General features: G+C 45.5%; 1 protein-coding gene across 1 annotated transcript; it reads left to right on the top strand.

Moving 5' to 3' along the window:
- The first annotated feature begins 233 nt into the window (after positions 1-233).
- selenot2 (selenoprotein T, 2) lies at positions 234-14,734 on the top strand. Its single transcript, XM_032510170.1, has 6 exons — positions 234-505; positions 4,629-4,739; positions 4,872-4,998; positions 12,189-12,276; positions 13,330-13,440; positions 14,432-14,734. The coding sequence occupies exons 1-5, from the start codon at positions 294-296 to the stop codon at positions 13,425-13,427; spliced, it is 636 nt and encodes a 211-aa protein (XP_032366061.1). The 5' UTR covers positions 234-293; the 3' UTR covers positions 13,428-13,440; positions 14,432-14,734.
- Positions 14,735-22,068: the final 7,334 nt, after the last annotated feature.

Here is a 22,068-nt window from a genome sequence, read left to right as displayed (position 1 = left end):
GAATAATAAGCACGGACATTTACCGGAAACGTTCCCCGGCCAGAATCAAACCCATACCTTCACAATAAAAGCATTGAACGCTAACGTCAGGCAGCATCAATCAACGATTCAGTTATAATGCTAAATAACATTTAATTATTAAGCTAAATGAGTGATTTAATACATGTTAATGGAATTATGAACGAGAAGATAAAAAAGAAACAATATTTAAACTCAGCCTGCTCAGTTTCTCTTCTATTGTGAAGGGTCTAGCCGGAAAAGACGCAACGTCAGCTCGCTGAGGGACAGCAGTAATGGCGGAGTACAGCCAGCTCGGCCTGCTGGCGGCTCTGCTGCTCTTTACGGCCCTCACAGTCCGAGACGTTTATGTCGGCAGGTCGAACCCGCCGGACGCACTGCAGGCGGCCCGCAGCCAATCAGCGGACAGCCCCGGCCCCCCCCCGGAGCCCGGCAAACCCGCCGAGCCCTCCCTGTACCCCGGGCCCATGCTCAAGTTCCAGTACTGGTGAGCTAGAGCTAGCACAGAGCTAACGGTTAGCTAGAGCTAGCAGAGAGCTAACGGTTAGAATCAGGAGATACTGTACTGGCGAGTTAGAGCTAGCCCAGAGCTAACGGTGAGTTAGAGCTAGCAGAGAGCTAACGGTTAGAATCAGTAGATACTGTACTGGTGAGCCAGAGCTAGCACAGAGCTAACGGTTAGCTAGAGCTAGCAGAGAGCTAACGGTTAGAATCAGTAGATACTGTACTGGCGAGTTAGAGCTAGCCCAGAGCTAACGGTGAGTTACAGCTAGCAAAGAGCTAACGGTTAGAATCAGTAGATACTGTACTGGTGAGTTACAGCTAGCCCAGAGCTAACGGTGAGTTAGAGCTAGCAGAGAGCTAACGGTTAGCTAGAGCTATCAGAGAGCTAACTGTGAGCTAGAGCTAGCAGAGAGCTAACGTTGAGCTAGAGCTAGCAGAGAGCTAACGGTTAGAATCAGTAGATACTGTACTGGCGAGTTAGAGCTAGCCCAGAGCTAACGGTGAGTTAGAGCTAGCAGAGAGCTAACGGTTAGAATCAGTAGATACTGTACTGGTGAGCTAGAGCTAGCAGAGAGCTAACGGTTAGAATCAGTAGATACTGTACTGGCGAGTTAGAGCTAGCCCAGAGCTAACGGTGAGTTACAGCTAGCAGAGAGCTAACGGTGAGTTAGAGCTAGCAGAGAGCTAACGGTGAGTTAGAGCTAGCAGAGAGCTAACGGTGAGTTAGAGCTAGCAGAGAGCTAACGGTGAGTTAGAGCTAGCAGAGAGCTAACGGTGAGTTAGAGCTAGCAGAGAGCTAACGGTTAGAATCTGTAGATACTGTACTGGCGACTTACAGCTAGCCCAGAGCTAACAGTGAGTTAGAGCTAGCAGCGAGCTAACGGTTAGTTAGAACTAGCAGCGAGCACAAGTGAGTTAGAGGTAGTAGCGAGCTAACGGTGAGTTAAAGCTATCAGCGAGCTAGCGGTCAGTTAGAGCTATCAGCGAGCTAACAGTTAGTCAGAACTAGCAGCGAGCACAAGTGAGTTAGAGGTAGCAGCGAGCTAAAGGTAAGTCAGAGCTATCAGCGAGCTAACGGTGAGTTAGAGCTATCAACGAGCTAGCGGTGAGTTAGAGCTATCAGCGAGCTAGCGGTGAGTTAGAGCTATCAACGAGCTAGCGGTGAGTTAGAGCTATCAGCGAGCTAACGGTTACTTAGAACTAGCAGTGAGCACAAGTGAGTTAGAGCTAGCAGCGAGCTAACGGTGAATAGAGGTAGCAGCGAGCTAAAGGTGAGTTAAAGCTAGCAGCAGCTGGTTTCTGTTCACTTAAAGATGAACTGAACTGGAATTTGAATAATGATGATATAACAGACGTATTTTTTATTTCTTCTCAATGGTACAATTATCGAAAATGGGTGAATTTGTCAAAAGGGATAAAATGGTAAGTTGAAAGTGTTGTTACACTGGCGCCGCCATGTTGGAATTCCACAATCTACCAAGTCAATGGCATGGTAAGCTACTCCGTGGCTAACTAGCACTAGCAGAGCAGCCATAGCAACAGCAAACAAAGAGTCGGAGGCTAGCGGACATATGGCTGAGGAAACGGAACCAAGAAGTCTGGGGGGGGGGGGGGGTCATACTGTATTACCCCTGGTTGCAATAATGAACTGTATAGGGCTAAGGCAGCTGGGGTTACAACACATTTCCACAGGCTACCTTTGACAAGGAAAAAAAACAATCCTCAACTCATGGCTAGCAGCTAGCTGCCTTAAAACGGGCTAGCCCTCCAACAGCCCTGGATTTCGCATCTGTAGCATTATTTAGCAACAGACTACTTAGAAAGCTGTGCTTCTGATACTTCACCATCACTGGTGAGGTTAAGTCCAACAGACTGAAACCTGAGGCCTTCAGGCTCCAGTACAAGGCAGACCAATAGACCACCAGACTGAAACCTGAGGCCTGCAGGGTCCAGTACAGGGCAGACCGATAGACCACCAGACTGAAACCTGAGGCCTGCAGGGTCCAGTACAGGGCAGACCGATAGACCACCAGACTGAAACCTGAGGCCTGCAGGGTCCAGTACAGGGCAGACCGATAGACCACCAGACTGAAACCTAAGGCCTTCAGGCTCCAGTACAAGGCAGACCAATAGACCACCCGACTGAAACCTGAGGCTTGCAGGCTGGGTTAGGGTTAGGGCGCTGAAATGCTCACGGCAGGCAGAGTACAGAGAGGTAGCTATGGTTACCTGTTATCAGCATACTATTATCACAAACATATTCACTTACAAAGTAAAGCCCAACGCGTCGGCTTTATAGCGTTCAACAAAACAGAGACTGACACACTGGACATTACTGAGACCCAACACCAAGCTAGATAGCAACGATCCAACGACTCCGACGATATCACAGATCGATAATAATACGTTTACTAGCCGCTAACTAAACCACAGAATCCAACTCCCCCCACCCGAAGCTAGCTGATGTTCACCGTCTCAGCTAAACCACAGAATCCACCCCCCCCCCCCCCCCCCCCCCCCCCCGAAGCTAGCTGATGTTCCTCGTCTCAGGACACATTGTTGATGCAAAAACAGCTGCATGTAACCCTGCACCAGCCTAAAGTATACGTAAAAGTAACAAGCAATCCCATTGGATGAATTCGTCCAATTACATTTTCCATTTATCTGCCTCTATTTTCTTAAACGAACAGGACCTTAACCATGTTTTTCTATTTTCTGTAAATGCACACAATATACAAGCAGTCTATTTCCTAAAATACAGAAAGTGCTTGGATACAATAAATGAGAGTGCGTGACAGTAAGCTGCGCCCACACACACAGTAGGTAACAGTAGCCTGCCGTTGGCAACAGTAGGAACAGGGTTACGTGTTACACAGTAGGTAACAGTAGCCTGCCGTTGGCAACAGTAGGAACAGGGTTACGTGTTACACAGCAGGTAACGTTAGCCTGCCGTTGGTTACAGTAGGAACAGGGTTACGTGTTACACAGCAGGTAACATTAGCCTGCCGTTGGCTACAGTAGGAACAGGGTTACGTGTTACACAGCAGGTAACATTAGCCTGCCGTTGGCTACAGTAGGAACAGGGTTACGTGTTACACAGTAGGTAACGTTAGCCTGCCGTTGGCAACAGTAGGAACAGGGTTACGTGTTACACAGCAGGTAACGTTATCCTGCCGTTGGTTACAGTAGGAACAGGGTTACGTGTTACACAGCAGGTAACGTTAGCCTGCCGTTGGTTACAGTAGGAACAGGGTTACGTGTTACACAGCAGGTAACGTTAGCCTGCCGTTGGTTACAGTAGGAACAGGGTTACGTGTTACACAGCAGGTAACGTTAGCCTGCCGTTGGTTACAGTAGGAACAGGGTTACGTGTTACACTGCAGGTAACAGCCTGCCGTTGGCTACAGTAGTAACAGGGCTACGTGTTACACTGCAGGTAACAGTAGCCTGCCGTTAGCTACAGTAGGAACAGGGTTACGTGTTACACTGCAGGTAACATTAGCCTGCCGTTGGCTACAGTAGGAACAGGGTTACGTGTTACACTGCAGGTAACAGTAGCCTGCCGTTAGCTACAGTAGGAACAGGGTTACGTGTTACGCAGCAGGTAACGTTAGCCTGCCATTAGCTACAGTAGGAACAGGGTTACGTGTTACACAGCAAGTAACGTTAGCCTGCCGTTGGCAACAGTAGGAACAGGGTTACGTGTTACACAGCAGTTAACGGTAGCCTGCCGTTAGCTACAGTAGGAACAGGGTTACGTGTTACACAGCAGTTAATGTTAGCCTGCCGTTAGCTACAGTAGGAACAGGGTTACGTGTTACACTGCAGTTAACGGTAGCCTGCCGTTAGCTACAGTAGGAACAGGGTTACGTGTTACACAGCAGGTAATGGTAGCCTGCCGTTAGCAACAGTAGGAACTGGATTAAACACGGTTAAAATGCTGACAGCTAAACTGACAAGAGTGTGACTGTATTTCACTGTAGAGGATTCATCAGCGTCTGCAGCTAAAGCTACGAGCTAACAGACACAGACTAGCTCTACGGTCACTGCTGTTTAAGACATTTTGTCTCTGTCTGTCTGTCTGTCTGTCTGTCTGTCTGTCTCAGTATCTCCTGAGGCTATAGTAAAGTGTTTCAGGAGTATTCCCGGGCGATCAGCCAGCTGTATCCGGACATCCACATAGAGGGAGAAAACTACCCCCCCACCCCACTCAACAGGTGAGCTGTGCCATAACTAAACTCCCGCTCACCCCCCTCAACAGCTCCATGATATCATCTCTAACATCCACCTGTAACCAGTGTATATAATCAGTATATATATCCAGTATAACCAGTATATACCTGTTTCAGAGTCCTTGGTCAGCTGATCTCCTGCCTGAAGCTCGTCTCCATCCTGCTGATCGTCAGCGGTCAGAATCCGTTTCTTCTCTTTGGCCTCAACACTCCCCGAGCCTGGACCTGGAGTCAGGACAACAAGGTACGTTACCACGGCAACGCAGGCTCCAGCTGGTCTCCACCTGTCTCCACCTTGATTAGTCTTGTTGATACCATGATAACCCTGTGTAACACTGGGCGTTTCTCAATCTGTGTTCTTCTATGGACTTGTGTTCTTGTGAAACGTCATGTTTGGGCCAAAGTTCTGACCCAATACACAAGTTAGCATTTCGCCAAGAACAGTTAAAATCCCCGGATGTGATCTTGACACGCCCATTTTACCGAGGATACATCGGCTGGTATCCCAGTATTCAGGTGTAAAGCGTGTATGGTTTCCGGTACACAGATTTTCACAATTTACGTCTATTATTAAATCAATGAATTCATTTTTAAGATGTTTTAAGGCGAGAAATCAGCTGTGTAAATTTTGAATATAGGCAGTTCAACAAAAATCTATGGTGAATTAAAAAAGACTTCCCTAGGGGCCTCCTCTTTAGTACGTTTGCATGACTCGTGATTATTGAAAGTAGCTGTTTCAGAGAGTCAGGGATGCTTTCCATTGAAATGCAGCGGTGCACTGCCACTGATTGGCAATGATGATGATGAAATTAACACAGCACACATTTGCCAAACCAACCACTTAAGGTATTTTCAAATGGGATGCAGTCGCTGCCACGGCCTCCAGACACGCAGGCTTTTTGTCCTTGAAAACCTCTTTCAATGTGAGCCCATTTTACTTCTGAACAGAATCAAATACATACATTTATGCAATCAGCATGTACAGAGCTTTTATTCTTTTATGGTAAGTTCTTTGCTTGACTGCAAATCTGCACAACAACAAATAAAAAAATTAAAAAAATATATATATATATCTATCCCGTCCTCCTCTATCCTCCTCATCCTCTCCCAGGATCCTCTTCTGCTTCTCGGTAAAGTATACCGACGGCAGTGGCTAACTTTACCCAGTCCATCTATAATTTTAATTCCTATTTTATGGGGCCTTTATGGGGCCAAAGGGGTCTGTCTAAATGTGGGGCCACATTTAGATAGACCCCTCTGGCCCCACATTTAGACAGACCCCTCTGGCCCCACATTTAGACAGACCCCTCTGGCCCCACATTTAGACAGACCCCTCTGGCCCCACATTTAGACAGACTCCTCTGGCCCCACATTTAGACAGACCCCTCTGGCCCCACATTTAGACAGACCCCTCTGGCCCCACATTTAGACAGACCCCTCTGGCCCCACATTTAGACAGACCCCTCTGGCCCCACATTTAGACAGACCCCTCTGGCCCCACATTTAGACAGACCCCTCTGGCCCCACATTTAGACAGACCCCTCTGGCCCCACATTTAGACAGACCCCTCTGGCCCCACATTTAGACAGACTCCTCTGGCCCCACATTTAGACAGACTCCTCTGGCCCCACATTTAGACAGACCCCTCTGGCCCCACATTTAGACAGACCCCTCTGGCCCCACATTTAGACAGACCCCTCTGGCCCCACATTTAGACAGACTCCTCTGGCCCCACATTTAGACAGACCCCTCTGGCCCCACATTTAGACAGACGCGGTGTGAAAGGTGACCCTCCATGCTTTATTATTAGATTAGATTAGATTAGATTATACTTTATTTATCCCACGACGGGGAAATTCTGTCGTTACAAGTAGCAGCATAGCAGCAACAGCAAAAAACAGAAAAACAAAACAATAACACACAAACAAGTAAGCACGAAAGAAATACAAGGCAAGAAATACAAGGCAAGAAATACAGGCAAGAAATAGACAATGAAAATATGGTAGACTGAGTAAGTAAAAAGCCGTCAAACAAAAGGAATTTTAAAGTGCGGTTGCCATGATAAGAGAAACAATATTGCGGTGTAAGTGACGTTAAAAATTAAGTTAAGTTGAATGTGTAATTAGAGCAAAGAAGCAAGAGTCGGTAGCATAATTTAAATTATATTAACCTGAGACCATAAATATTGAAAAGTAAGTACTTGTTATAAAATAATATAAATACCAATATTAAAGATAAACAGAAAGTGTGTGATGTAGATGGGAGAAAAACAGGAACAGAAACTACAACACTATCAGGTAGAGCAGGTGTTGTAGAGTCTGACAGCGGCCGGGATGAAGGACCTGCGGTACCTCTCCTTCTTACACCGTGGGTGTATCAGTCTGCTGCTGAAGGAGCTGCTCAGGGACCCCACAGTGTCATGTAGGGGGTGAGAGGTGTTGTCCATGATGGATGTCAGCTTGGCTAACATCCTCCTCTCCCCTACTTCCTCTATGGGGTCCAGAGGACAGTCCAGGACAGAGCTCGCTCTCCGGATCAGTCTATTGAGTCTGCTCCTGTCCCGGTCCGAGCTGCCCCCCTCCAGCAGACCACAGCGTAGAGGATGGCAGAGGCCACCACAGAGTCATAGAAGGTCCTGAGGAGAGTCCTACACACTCCAAAGGACCTGAGTCTCCTCAGCAGATGGAGGCGACTCTGGCCCTTCTTGTAGAGTGCTTGGGTGTTATCAGTCCAGTTCAGTTTATTGTTTAGGTGAACACCCAGGAATTTGTAGCTCTCCACTACATCAATGTCCAATCCCTGGATGCTCACCGGTGAGAAGGGGGATGTTTTCCTCCTGAAGTCGACTATCATCTCCTTTGTCTTGCTGGTGTTAAGCTGAAGCTGGTTGAGCTCACACCAGCTGACAAAGTCCTTGATAACCGACCTGTATTCCAGATCGTTCCCCTCAGAGACACAACCAACAACGGCTGTGTCATCAGAGAACTTCTGGATGTGGCAGTGGGTGGTGTTGTGTGTGAAGTCCGAGGTGTAGAGGGTGAAAAGGAAGGGGGAGAGCACCGTACCCTGAGGGGCACCTGTGCTGCAGTGCACCACGTCAGACACACAGTGATGGAGCCTCACATACTGTGGTCTGTTGGTGAGGTAGTCCGTAGTCCATGCAGCCAGATGTTGGTCCACTCCGGCACTCTCCATCTTCACTCTGAGGAGCGAAGGCTGGATGGTGTTAAAAGCACTGGAGAAGTCGAAGAACATGACTCTCACAGTGCTCCCGCTGTCCTCCAGGTGAAGCAGCGATCTGTGCAGCAGGTAGATCACTGCGTCGTCCACTCCAATCCCAGGCTGGTAAGCAAACTGCAGGGGGTCCAGCTGTGTGCCCACCAGGGGTCGCAGGTGACGCAGGATGATCCTCTCCATGGTCTTCATCAGGTGAGAAGTCAGGGCAACAGGCCTGAAGTGGTTTGGCTCCTTGGGTCGCGGTGACTTTGGTACCGGGACCACACAGGAGGTCTTCCACAGGGCTGGGACCTTCTCCAGGCTCAGGCTCAGGTTGAATAAGTGCCTGAACACACCACAGAGCTGGTCAGCACAGTCCCTGAGGAGACTTGGGCTGATGCCGTCCGGGCCCGGCGCCTTCCTTGCCTTGAGCTTCTTCAGTTGACTTCTCACCTGATCATCTGTTATGGAGAAGTGGGTGGAGGATGACTGGGGTGTGTGGATGGTAGGAGGTGAGGGTCTCAGGGAGGGGGAGGAGGGGGGTGGTGAACTGATGAGCGGGGAGAGGGGGGAGGAGCGGGCTGGGGGGTTCATTGCTGATGCGGGTCGTTGAAGGTGGCAGGCTGAGGAGGGGAGGGGGGGGGAGGAGGAGAAGGCCAGGGGAGGTGTGAAAGAGGGGGCTGGGGGGGTGTGAAGAGGGAGGCGAGGAGGCAGAGTCAAATCTGTTAAAAAAACAGATTCATCTCATCTGCCCAGTCCTTGTCTCCTCCGGCTTGGCTTCTTCCCACAGCTTTGCCGTGGCCGGAGATGTTCTGCAGCCCTCTCCAGACGTCCCTAGCATTGTTCTGCTCCAAACTCTTTTCTAATTTCCTCCCGTAGATGACCTTCCCCCTCCTGATCCTGAGTCTGAGTTCCTTCTGGACTCTGCGCAGCTCCTCTCTGTCCCCTGATGCAAAAAACCCTCTTCTTCTCATTTAGCAGAGCTTTTATCTCAGAAGTCACCCAGGGTTTGTTGTTGGGAAAACACTGGACCAACTTGGAGGGCCCAGTGTTCTCCACACAGAAGTTGATATAGTCTGTGATGCATTGTGTCATGCTGTCAATGTCGGTGCCGTGGGGGGTGCAGAGTGCTTCCCAGTCTGTAATTTCAAAGCAGTCCCTGAGCCTATCACTTGCCTCCTCAGACCACTGCTTCACAAGCCTCTTCACAGGTCGTTGTTTGATCACCACAGGGGAGTATTCTGTGACTAGATGGACGAGATTGTGATCTGAGCGGCCGAGGGGGGGGAGGGGGGATGAGGTGTATGCTTCTTTGATATTAGCATACAGTAAGTCCAAAGTTGTGACGCCTCTGGTGTGGCATTTAACATACTGGGTGAAGGTGGGGAGAGCAGAGGACAGGGAAGCATGATTGAAGTCCCCAGAGATGAGGAGAAGGGAATGGGGGTGCTGGTTTTGAAGTTGAGACACAACAGTATGAATCTGATCTGTTGCAGCAGCAGCGACCGCCGAGGGGGGGATGTACACGGTCACAGCGATAACCTGTGAGAACTCCCTCGGGAGGTAATATGGCCTAATACTGACTGCTAACAGCTCCAAGTCTCTGGTACAGAGTTGCTCCTTCACACTGATGTGTCCCGGGTGGCACCACCTATCGTTCACAAACACAGCGATCCCCCTCCCTTCTTCTTACCGCTCTCCGTTGCTTTCCTGTCCGCTCGTAAAGTTTAAAAACCGTCCAGGGTGACGTGTGCGTCGGGAGAAAGTTCACACAGCCACGTCTCGGTGAAACACATGAGGCTGCATTCCGGTACTCTCTCTGCAGTCGGGTCAGCGCCGTCAGCTCCTCCATCTGTTAGACAGAGATCTAACGTTGCCCATGATGACAGACGGTAAACATGGTTTATACCGTCTTTTCCGCTCCCTGCGCTTCACACCCGCTCTGCTCCCTCTTCTTCTTCTCCGTAACTCCTTCGGAATCTCCTGCCGCTCCGCGCAGAGAGGGGGTGTGTGGCGCAGGGCTAACAGCTGATCCCGGGTGTAGAACAATGGGACCGTCGTTGAGTGGGGTGCTTTGTTGGATGAGTTTCCATTTGCTGTGCCAAAAAGTTCCAAAAACAGCAAGAGACAAGCTACGAACGTAACAATATGAACATCCATAGCTGCCCACTTGCTTAAAGTGTCGGTAGTGACAAAGAAAAAATAACAAAAAAGACAAAAACACCGTAAAAACACTAAAATGATGTATCAAACTGCAGAGCTACTGTAACAAGCTGCCACTCAAGCGGCGCCATTTTGAAACTACTCTGAATAGACTCATCAAAGCCAACTATAAAGTGGCAAGCGCCCTCTTTGCTGGGGGTGTTGCGCAATGACAGGAAGAACGCTTCGTCTCAAAAGTGTCAACAGCGTGTTGTGTGCTTCTGAACTTGCGAGTTCATTCTTCCAGGTACAGCAAGTACGGTCTCCCCAAGAACACAAATCCGTTCTTTGCGTACTTGGTATTGAGAAACACCCACTGTTTCCTGTCTTGATACCCTGGTACACCCTGTGTAACAGTGTTTCCTGTCTTGATACCCTGGTACACCCTGTGTAACAGTGTTTCCTGTCTTGTTGATATCCTGGTACCCCCTGTGTAACACTTTTTCCTGTCTTGTTGATACCCTGGTACACCCTGTGTAACAGTGTTTCCTGTCTTGATACCCTGGTACACCCTGTGTAACACTGTTTCCTGTCTTGTTGATACCCTGGTACACCCTGTGTAACAGTGTTCCCTCTCTTGTTGATACCCTGGTACCCCCTGTGTAACAGTGTTTCCTGTCTTGATACCCTGGTACCCCCTGTGTAACAGTGTTTCCTGTCTTGTTGATACCCTGGTACACCCTGTGTAACAGTGTTTCCTGTCTTGTTGATACCCTGGTACACCCTGTGTAACAGTGTTTCTTGTCTTGTTGATACCCTGGTACACCCTGTGTAACACTGTTTCCTGTCTTGTTGATACCCTGGTACACCCTGTGTAACAGTGTTCCCTCTCTTGTTGATACCCTGGTACCCCCTGTGTAACAGTGTTTCTTGTCTTGTTGATACCCTGGTACCCCCTGTGTAACACTGTTTCCTGTCTTGATACCCTGGTACACCCTGTGTAACACTGTTTCCTGTCTTGTTGATACCCTGTGTGATGGCCACAGTCATGGCCACACAGCCAGCTTAAGAGCGGTAACCTCAAGCACTTATATTTTTCCTTAGGTTTAGTTGATATGATTTTGTGTATACATCTTCATTTATTCAGTTATAAATAACTTACAGGACACTTGTTTCATTTTACATGCATTATACTTTATTTGATTTAGAAGAAAGTATCTTTTAGCAAGCGCACACTATTAGTTACTTTTTGATGGTCATACTGTTATATAACCGTTTTTTCTTTTGAGCTTACCAGTTGGAGTCCACACCTGGAAGGGATTCAGGTCTGATGGCTTAAAAGAGGTGGCGCTTGGAGAAAGACCAGCTTTATAGGGGAGGTGGCCTAATTGGACACTACCACTGCTTGATATGTCTAGGGGGGTAGCTTCTTTTCGCTGTAGGGATTCTGGGGTTTAGATTTTATATAAAGTAATTTTTGTAGAGTTAAGATAAGTAAAAGTATATGTAATTTGGATTGCATTTTTAGGTAGGTTTGTCATTTGTTTCTGAAGTTAGTTTGTAGTTATTGTTTGTCTCCCCCTGTGTGTTTAAATTGGTCTGATCAGCCAATATATAAGTCCCCTTTGTTTCTTTGTTAGGAGGTCAGTTGTATTTTTGAGTCTCTTCTGTTTGAGCCTTTGTTACTGTTTGTTTGACCTCTTTTAAGGGCCCGGAGCTTTATCTTTATTTTGTTGTAATTATTTTTTGGGAAATAAAACTCTTGCTTTTTTGAATTTCTCTTGTGACTCCTCATGCCTAACTGCTTGGTCCCTCACACCCTGGTACACCCTGTGTAACACTGTTTCCTGTCTTGTTGATACCCTGGTACACCCTGTGTAACACTGTTTCCTGTCTTGTTGACACCCTGGTACACCCTGTGTAACACTGTTTCCTGTCTTGTTGATACCCTGGTACCCCCTGTGTAACACTGTTTCCTGTCTTGTTGATACCCTGGTACCCCCTGTGTAACAGTGTTTCCTGTCTTGTTGATACCCTGGTACCCCCTGTGTAACACTGTTTCCTGTCTGTTGCTAGATCTTCTCGTGTCTGATGGCTTTCTTCCTCTGCAACATGATGGAGACTCACTTCCTGTCCACCGGAGCCTTCGAACTCACGCTCAACGGTGAGTTCTCATTCGCCGAGGGATGCCCTGCTACTTTCTGTCCTTTTCGCATTGGCAGAGGGTCTTGCTGCTACTTCCTGTCCCTTCTCTCTGGTGCTATTGGCCCGGAAGGTTCCTAACGTGGTGAAATTTAGTGGAAGCCGTTGAAGGGATCTCTGTTACTTTTAGCATAGCACACACTGGACCGTCCTATAGAATACAATGTGTAACACTGTTTCCTGTCCCCTCTCTGTGTAACAGTTTTCCTGTCTGGTGTAACGCTGTTTCCTGTCCCCTCTCTGTGTAACAGTTTCCTGCCTGGTGTAATACTGTTTCCTGTCCCCTCTCTGACTGGTAGTCACTGTGTAACACTGTTTCCTGTCCCCTCTCTGTGTAACAGTTTCCTGTCTGGTGTAACGCTGTTTCCTTTCCCCTCTCTGTGTAACAGGTTCCTGTCTGGTGTAACGCTGTTTTCTGTCCCTTCTCTGACTGGTAGTCACTGTAACATTGTTTTCTGTCCCCTCTCTGTGTAACACTGTTTTTCTTGTCTGGTGTAACACTGTTTCCTGTCCCCTCTCTGACTGGTAGTCCCTGTAACATTGTTTTCTGTGTAACACTGTTTTTCTTGTCTGGTGTAACGCTGTTTCCTTTCCCCTCTCTGTGTAACAGGTTCCTGTCTAGTCTAACGCTGTTTTTCTTGTCTGGTGTAACGCTGTTTTCTGTCCCTTCTCTGACTGGTAGTCACTGTAACATTGTTTTCTGTCCCCTCTCTGTGTAACACTGTTTTTCTTGTCTGGTGTAACGCTGTTTTCTGTCCCCTCTCTGACTGGTAGTCACTGTAACATTGTTTTCTGTCCCCTCTCTGTGTAACACTGTTTTTCTTGTCTGGTGTAACGCTGTTTTCTGTCCCCTCTCTGACTGGTAGTCACTGTAACATTGTTTTCTGTCCCCTCTCTGTGTAACACTGTTTTTCTTGTCTGGTGTAACACTGTTTTCTGTCCCCCTCTGACTGGTAGTCCCTGTGTGACAGTTTTTCCTGACTGGTGTAACGCTGTTTCCTGTCCCCCCTCTCAGACGTCCCTGTGTGGTCCAAGCTACAGTCGGGGTACGTCCCAAACATCCAGGAGATTTTCCAGATTCTTGACACCCAGCTGAAGATGAACCAGGGTTAGAGTTAACCTGCTGGTACGTTGTTGTAATATAACATAACTAATATTTGCTGGACTACTTTGCATTTATAGTTTTCGGCAGTCTAGCCCTATAGCAGCATAACTAAGGGATGGTTCAGAACTCACCTGAGCCTTTTTATTGTGGTGGTGCATGTGTTTAACTCTGAGTCAACCTACACCGAGTTGATTGAACTCAAATTAGCTGTTCTGCAACCAAAAACTCAGAGTTCCCCATCTCAAGGTAAATCAACTCAGGGGTCAAGGTCAGACTCTTACGATCAGGCTATGGGATCAGGGTCGCAGATCAGGGTCTGGGTCTTAGCTCAGGCTATGAGATCAGGGTCTGAGATTACGGTCAGTGTTGGAGATCAGGGCCCCCCCCCCCCATGCATTTTAAAGCTAATTTGTCATTTTGTGTTGTACATTTCTACTGTGGCCACTCAGTCTGGAGTTTGCAGTCATCAGCAGCCCAACTACTTTCAGAATTGAGGTTGACGTAACCATCTGGGCTTCACAGGAGGACAGAGGAAAGATAGTTAGTGTCTTGATGGCTAGGCTGACTTTCCTTGGCAAGCAAACAGGAGTCAGAGCACGTGAACAGGTTATTATGAACCGTCTGACGATACTTTTCACTGATTCCAAAAACTCCCAGCAGGACTTTTTGCTCCATTGAACCATTTTGTGCTGCAAGGTCTTTTTGACCCCAGAGGACTACAGGAGTTATTAAATTCAGTAAAACATCCATAATTCAATCAATTCACTTCAAATTTTTTTTCATCATCAAGAGCATAATAGTAAACAACTTACATTTTCACAGCATTTGAAGAATAAACATATTTTGATGGAAAAAGATTTCATTTGGACCCCAGGACAACACAAGGGTTAAAATCACCCCCCATCAACCCTCACTGTATTGATGTTGTTTTCTAATGATTGGCTGTTGGCTGTTTCACAAACTGTCCCTCAATGACATCACAGTAACACTCTCTCCGTGTGTCTTCCCTCAGCGCTGCCTTCAGGTGTCTCGGCTCAGCGCTGCCTTCAGGTGTCTTGGCTCAGCGCTGCCTTCAGGTGTCTCGGCTCAGCGCTGCGTTCAACTACTGGCGTGTATGAAGGTTTGGCCCTAAAGCAGCCTCTGCAGGGCCGCGCCGGATGTCCCCCGCCACAAAGCGAGCGCTCCCTCTGTCCCGGGTCACAGTCCAGCACTACAGTACCCATAATGCACCTGTGAGCACCAGGAGAGTCAGACTGTCTCTGTTGGTTCAGCTTAATTTTATTGATTCAGTTTATGGTTCCGTTTAAGAACAGAAATACATGTCCACTGTTCGCTTCATGCTAATTAGTAGGGCTGTAATCTCCCAGCACAGCGCCAGCACGCCCCAGCGTAATGGACTAATATACAGCGCCAGCACGCCCCAGCGTAATGGACTAATATACATCGCCGGCACGCCCCACCATCATGGACTAATATACAGCGCCAGCACGCCCCAGCGTAATGGACTAATATACATCGCCGGCACGCCCTACCATTACGCAAAATGTGAGGGACTCAAAGGGAAAGTTTCAGACTTAATACAACACCGCAAGGCACTGAGCTTGACCCCAGATATGTTTAAATATGCAGTATATATTAAAGTGGAAGTGCTTTTTGTTTTTAAGAGTGAAAGCTTTGAATTAATAGTTCATTCGTGTCTCAGCCTCAAAGCCGAGCTCCGATGTCCAGCGATCCGTGCGAGGACATGCACAGAGCGTTGATGCAGCGCCGACAGACAAGTCATTTCAGTGCAAAAATAATTAGGGCAAAAACGATTTTATATACTGCAAATAGCCTGCAAGGACAAGTACTGCGGGACAGTACAGCTAATTAATCTTGATTCTTTTCCCACACCCCTCCCCCAGTCAATTTTTAGTCAAAATTTCACGAATTCAGTCAACCAGGATTTTCTTTGGTTGATTACAGCCCTACTAATTAGCCTCCGTCTGGACAGGAAGTACCAGACAGGAAAAATAAAGTGAAGATGGTTGACCAAATTTTAATGATTCATCACATTTGTTAGTTATGTCATTTAAGTCTGTATAATGTCTGAAAATAAAACTTACCAAAGTTTCAGCTTCCTGTCTGTCTCGCTCTGTCCGTCTGTCTGTCTCGCTCTGTCTGTCTGTCTGTCTGTCTGTCTGTCTGTCTGTCTGTCTGTCTGTCTGTAAGTAGACAAGAGCAGGTGCGTTAGGTTAGGGTAAAAACGAGGGCCACGGGAACTAGGGGACCACCCGTGATAATAAAACACTTAAAACCTCCTTAAAAAACCTGGCTCGGTTTTATAAAAGCTGTTCAAAAGAAGGCCAAATGTCCAGAGCAGGGTCAAAGAACGGGACGGACAGCGGGAAAATAAAACTTTAAATAAAAGGTCTCCTTTGCTCCTGCTCGGCTCCCTGAGACACTACCACATAAATACAATAGAATATATATACACACTTCATACAGAGAAAAAAAAAAGTTATATAAATAAATAAATAAAAGGCCCGGTGTTCCAATATAAAAGGAATTCTATTTAAATATATTAAAATCATTATTTGACATAGAATGAATTGAAAAATAACATTTAAAAGTTCTAAAATACTTTCTGAATTACTTCCCCCTAAGGATAAAAAGTACACATACCTTTAAAAATTCATAGATAATTGCTTGGGTAAAAAGTGCCACACGATAATAAATAAAACATTTTAATACATCATAGAGTAAAACCACACTGTTAGTAACATGCATAAAACCGATGGTATGTGGATCATCATGTTAAAATACAGAGGCAAGCAATTCATGGTGTAAAACAAGATAATATTAAATTATTAAACTAAAATATACATTATAAATACCAGAGAATAAAAATCATAAAGGACCATGTTTCTGGTTTAGGAAATTTCGTATCAATTCTGAGTTTGCTTGCAACTCTCAGGTCTGAGATTAGACATAGTTTTATCAATAAGTGTTTTGAGATGATTAGAATAATCGAAGAAGCAGAGATGCACTCTTCGCCGCAGCCAAGCTGACAACGTCTCCGATCATCTCACCATCTGTACGCGCTACTATTTAATATGTAATATATAATACAGGGCAGACTGAATAAACCGGAGAAATAGAGACGAACTCTTCGTCGCAGCCGAGCTGACAACGTCACCAGGTATTCATCTTTCTTGTATTGTCTTTTTCATAATTTTCTATAATCTGGGTTGTCTATTTTTGTTACGCGTCCCATATTGGGTTGTTGGGTGTAACTTTTTTTCAGTTACCGTGTTTGTTTGCATCCCACGTCAGGGTGTCGGGTTCTGCCAGGTCGTTCTTTTCTGGTTGATTTGTGTCCCATGACTGGGTTTAAAATCGTAGTTCATGAAACGGTAGGTGTTTTCGTATCCCATGTTGGGGTGTTGGGTTCACCTTTTCTGGTTTCCGTGTTGTTTGTATCCCATGTCGGGGTGTCGAGTTCTATTAGTTGGTCCTTTCTGGTTAGGTTTGTATCCCATGATTGGGTTGGAGCTAGGGTTAGGGTCAGGCATACTGGACTAATGGTTAAGTTTAGGGTAAGGGTTAGGATTAGGCATACTAGACTAATGGTTAAGTTTAGGGTCAGGGTTAGGGTTAGGCATATTAGACTAATGGTTATGGTTAGGGTAAGGGTTAAGGTTAGGGTTGGGTTAGGGTTAGGGTTTACACTGTAAGGATTTTAATTTTTTTGGCACTGGCCTATTGATCCGAAAAAAAAAAAAAAAATATATATATATATATTTATTAGAATAAATGAATAAACAACCTCAACAGATGGACTATGTATCCGCTGTTGGCAGACGGACTCGTAGTGTAGGGGTAGGACTGGTAACCCCAGGACCCAGGGGAGCAGCGTACGAGACCCAGGCTTGGTGACACCAATGGACCGCAAGACAAAAGGCAGTGCAGGTATGGGAACACATTGGGCCTTTGTGTATAATTATGGGGGTAGCAGGGTGTCTTTTTAATTAGGAATATAATTTACTTCATGGGAGAAGAAGTACATATAATAGGATGAAAAATAGAAACAACACAATAATAAGAAGGTCTAAAAGAAGAGTTAAAATAAGTGCTCCAGTTTTAAGTTAAGCAAAGTGTAATACAACATAAGCATGCACACTAATAAAATTGAATAAATATAAGTGCTAGGAAAAATAAAAAAGTGCCAGTCAAATCATATAATCATAAAATCATGTACTCCACACACTGGAATAAATAATGAATAATAAATAAATAGATACATAATAAATGAACATAAGCATTTCATAAAATTTGAATAAGAAGCATGCAAAGACAATGGGCAACATAAGTGCTTATAAAAAAAACTGTACACAAGGCAATGTAGGGCATGCAACACACATCTAATTAATAATAAATTAAGTAAGAAATTAGATAAGTACATGCTTAAATATATGTGAATTAAATTAATTAATCTAAGAACATATAGAATAGGAAAGGAAAGAAGATAGGGTAGAGGAAGCGCCGATGTCTCTCCCCCGGGAGACCAGGGTTCAATCCCCCGCCAGGGAAGACGGAGGCGGACATGCACAACCAAAAAACAAAATAAAATAAAATAACCTTTATTATATACAGGGTACAGTGGGCTGGGGAGGCTAGACGTCATTTAGACCTGTGGGGACGGTGGTTCTAAGAAGGTGGATCCATATTTTTTCGGCTCTTTTTCTTTGTCCCACGGTCCAGCGGTCATTGGACTCCAGTCCAGAAATGATCAGATGGCTGGCGGAATGTTCTTGAAAATGTGTGACAATGGGTGTGGCAAGTTTTCCCTCCCCAATGTTATACAGGTGTTGTTTTAGTCGTGTAAGTATGGTATGTTTTGTTTCCCCTATGTAGTGTTTGTGACAGATGGTGCATGTAATGATATAAACAGCATTGCTGGTGTTGAGAGAATATGATTGAAAGACTGGGTGGGATGTCTGGCCATGAGGGTTAAAAATGAATTTTCGGTTTTTATAGAGGGTGCTGTGTTGTATGGTTGTGACTGGTTTGTGGTCTGTGTATTGTGAACGGACTAATATTGCTTGGAGATTTTTGTTCTTCCGGTAAGCTGAGATGGTACTGTGATTCTGAAAAGCCTGATGTTGCAATTTTAGGGTGGTGTAGTTCTGTTTGATATGAAAGTGTAATCTGGTTGTGCGCTGAGAATAGGTGGATACAAGTGGTATGATATTTTGGGTGGTTGAAGGCCTAGAAGCTGATAGGTGGGGCAATTTTTTGTATGGGTTCTGGGACAAGGTAGCACCTTCAGGTAGGGGGTTGGGGTTAGGGTTGGGGTTAGGGTTGGGGTTAGGTGTTAGAATATCTCGATGATCCCCCCCGCTTCGTCCGACGACTGGGCAGTTCGATAGGGGATCAAAGGTAGGTGCACTGGCCGGCGCACGTCAGTATGACTTACAATGCCAACAATGTCCTCTTATTGTTAGGCTGGATTCAGGCCTTGTTTGTTTCCGTAAATATTTTAAGATGATTTGAATAATCAGAGAAGCAGAGATTCTCTTCGCCGCAGCCAAGCTGACAGCGTCCCAGATTATTATCATCTTTATTATTTTCCCTCTAGAACATGGGCTCTTTCTTGATATGTATTATATTTTCCCTTCTAGAATATGGGATCTTTTCCGATATGTATTACAGGGCAGACTGAATACACCGGAGAAGCAGAGACAGACTTCGTCGCAGCCGAGCTGACAACGTCCCAAGGTATTCATCTGTCCTGTGTTATTATTTCCTCCATCTGGGTTCTACCTCTCTGTAAGAGTCTCAATTTATGTGATTAAGAGCACGGTCTGCCGTTCAAGGTTGCAGAAATCCTTTCTATATCGATCTAAGTGGTTGAGTTTAGGCGTAATTAACTGTGGGTTGGGTTTAGGGTTAGGGTTAGGGTTATGCAACTAAACTATGGTTTTAAGTTTAGGGGTAGGGTTAGGGCCAGGCATACTAGACTAATGGTTAAGTTTAGAGTCAGGGTTAGGTTAGGCATACTAGACTAATGGTTATGGTTAGGGTAAGGGTTAAGGTCAGGCATGCTAGACTATTGGTTAAGTTTAGGGTAAGGGTTAGGATTAGGTATACTAGGACTAATGGTTAAGATTAGGCATACTAGTCCATTTATCTGGTATTGTAATTAAACTGATCTGGGTTTGATTGTGTTTTATTGGTTTCCTAACAAGGTTAAGGTTTTGGTTATTAAAATAATAGGGTAGGGGTTAGGGTAGGGTTAGGGTTAGGGGGGTTAGGGTTAGGGTTGGTAGGGTAGGATAGGGGTAAACACCACGTCTTGACGAAAAAATTGAATAGACAAAAAAAAACGAAGGAGATAGAGGGATGAAACCAAGCTCCGCCTCCCCATTTCTGGGGTCTCTGGACCGCCAGAGTGTCCGCTTGTCTCTACGACTTACGGTTCTCGAGATATGAAAAAATTGTCAAAATTGACGAAAAGAAGTTCATAAGTCTTCGTAGGAAGGTCGCAGCCAGCTCAAACTTGGTTCTTTGTAATCCTCTCCTCAAGCCGGATTCGGGTTAGGTTAGGGTTAGGGTTAGGGTTAGGGTTAGGGTTAGGGTTAGGGTTAGGGTTAGGGTTTGGGTTAGGCTTAGGGGGTTTAGGGTTAGGGTTAGGGTTAGGGTTAGGTTCAGGTTAGGGGTTAGGGTTAGGGGTTAGGGTTAGGGGTGGGTTTTTTAGGGTTAGGGTTGGGGTTAGGGTTAGGGTAGGGTTAGGGTTGGGTTAGGGTAGGGTTTCAAGTACGGATTTTAATTTGTTTGGCACTGGGCCTAATTGATTAGACGAGAAAAAGAAAAGAAAAAAAAAAAAAAAAAAAAAACAAAAAAAAAAAAAAAAAAAAAAAAAAACTTTAAAGAATAAATGAATAATCAAACCTCAACAGATGGACTATGTATCCGCTGTGGGCAGACGGACTCGTAGTGTAGGGGTAGGACTGGTAACCCAAGGACCCAGGGAGCAGGGTACGAGACCCAGGCATGGTGACACCAATGGACCGCAAGACAAAAGGCAGTGCAGGTACGGGAACACATTGGGCCTTTGTGTATAATTATGAGGGTAGCAGGGTGTCTTTTTAATTAGGAATATATTTACTTCATGGGAGAAGAAGTACATAATAGGATGAAAAATAGAACCAACACAACAATAAGAAGGTCTAAAAGAAGAGTTAAAATAAGGTGCTCCAGTTTTAAGTTAAGCAAAGTGTAATACAACATAAGCATGCACATGATAAAATTTAATAAAAATACGTGCTAGAAAAATAAACGTGCCAGTAAAATCATATAATCATAAAATCAGAGCATATAATCATGTATCCACACACTGGAATAAATAATGAATAATAAATAAATAGATACATAATAAATGAACACAAGCATTTCATAAAATTGAATAAGAAGCATGCAAAGATAATGGGTAACATAAGTGCTTAAAAAAAACTGTACACAAAGCAATGTAGGGCATGCAACACACATCTAATAATAATAAATTAAGTAAAAATTAGATAAGTAAGGCTTAAATATGTGAATTAAATTAATTAATCTAAGAACATATAGAATAGGAAAGGAAAGAAGATAGGGTAGAGGAAGCGCCGATGTCTCTCCCCCGGGAGAACAGGGTTCAATCCCCCGCCAGGGAAGACGGAGGTGGACATGCACAATCACAAAAAACAAAAAAATAAAAAAAAACAAAACAACCTTTATTATATACAGTGGGCTGGGGGAGGCTAGACGTCATTTAGACCTGTGGGGACGGTGGTTCTAAGAAGGTGGATCCATATTTTTTCGGCTCTTTTCTTGTTCCCCCGGTCCAGCGGTCATTGGACTCCAGTCCAGAAATGATCGATGGCTGGCGGAATGTTCTTGAAAATGTGTGACAAGGGTGTGGCAGTTTTCCCTCCCAATGTTATACAGGTGTTGTTTTAGTCGTGTAAGTATGGTAGTTGTTTCCCTATATAGTGTTGTGACAGATGGTGCATGTAATGATATAACCGCATTGCTGGTGTTGAGAGAATATGATTGAAAGACTGGGTGGGATGTCTGGCCATGAGGGTTAAAAAGAATTTTCGGTTTTTATAGAGGGTGCTGTTGTGTATGGTTGTGACTGGTTTGTGGTCTGTGTACTGTGAAACGGACTAAATTGCTTGAGATTTTTGTTCTTCCGGTAAGCTGAGATGGTATTGTGATTCTGAAAAGCCTGATGTTGCAATTTTAAGGTGGTGTAGTTCTGTTTGATATGAAAGTGTAATCTGGTTGTGCGCTGGGGAATAGGTGGATACAAGTGGTATGATATTTTGGGTGGTCGAAGGCCTAGAAGCTGATAGGTGGGGCAATTTTTTGTGTGGGTTCTGGGACAAGGTTGCACCTTCAGGTAGGGGGTTGGGGCTAGGGTGTTGGGTTAGGGTGGGGTTAGGGTTAGGTCTTGGGGTAGGGTTATGGTTGGATTGGGTTAGGGTTAGGGTTAGTTCTTGGGGTAGTCTTAGGGTTAGGGTTGGGTTGGGGGTAGGGTTAGGTCTTGGGGTAGGTTAGGTTAGGGTTAGGTTAGGGTTGTTCTTGGGGCAGTCTTAGGGTTAAGGTTAGGATATACATCCTGGT

The sequence above is a fragment of the Etheostoma spectabile genome, unplaced genomic scaffold, assembly GCF_008692095.1.
Source record: "Etheostoma spectabile isolate EspeVRDwgs_2016 unplaced genomic scaffold, UIUC_Espe_1.0 scaffold00019475, whole genome shotgun sequence".
NCBI classification, from domain to species: domain Eukaryota; kingdom Metazoa; phylum Chordata; class Actinopteri; order Perciformes; family Percidae; genus Etheostoma; species Etheostoma spectabile.
This window is presented reverse-complemented; position numbering and strand designations above follow the sequence as displayed.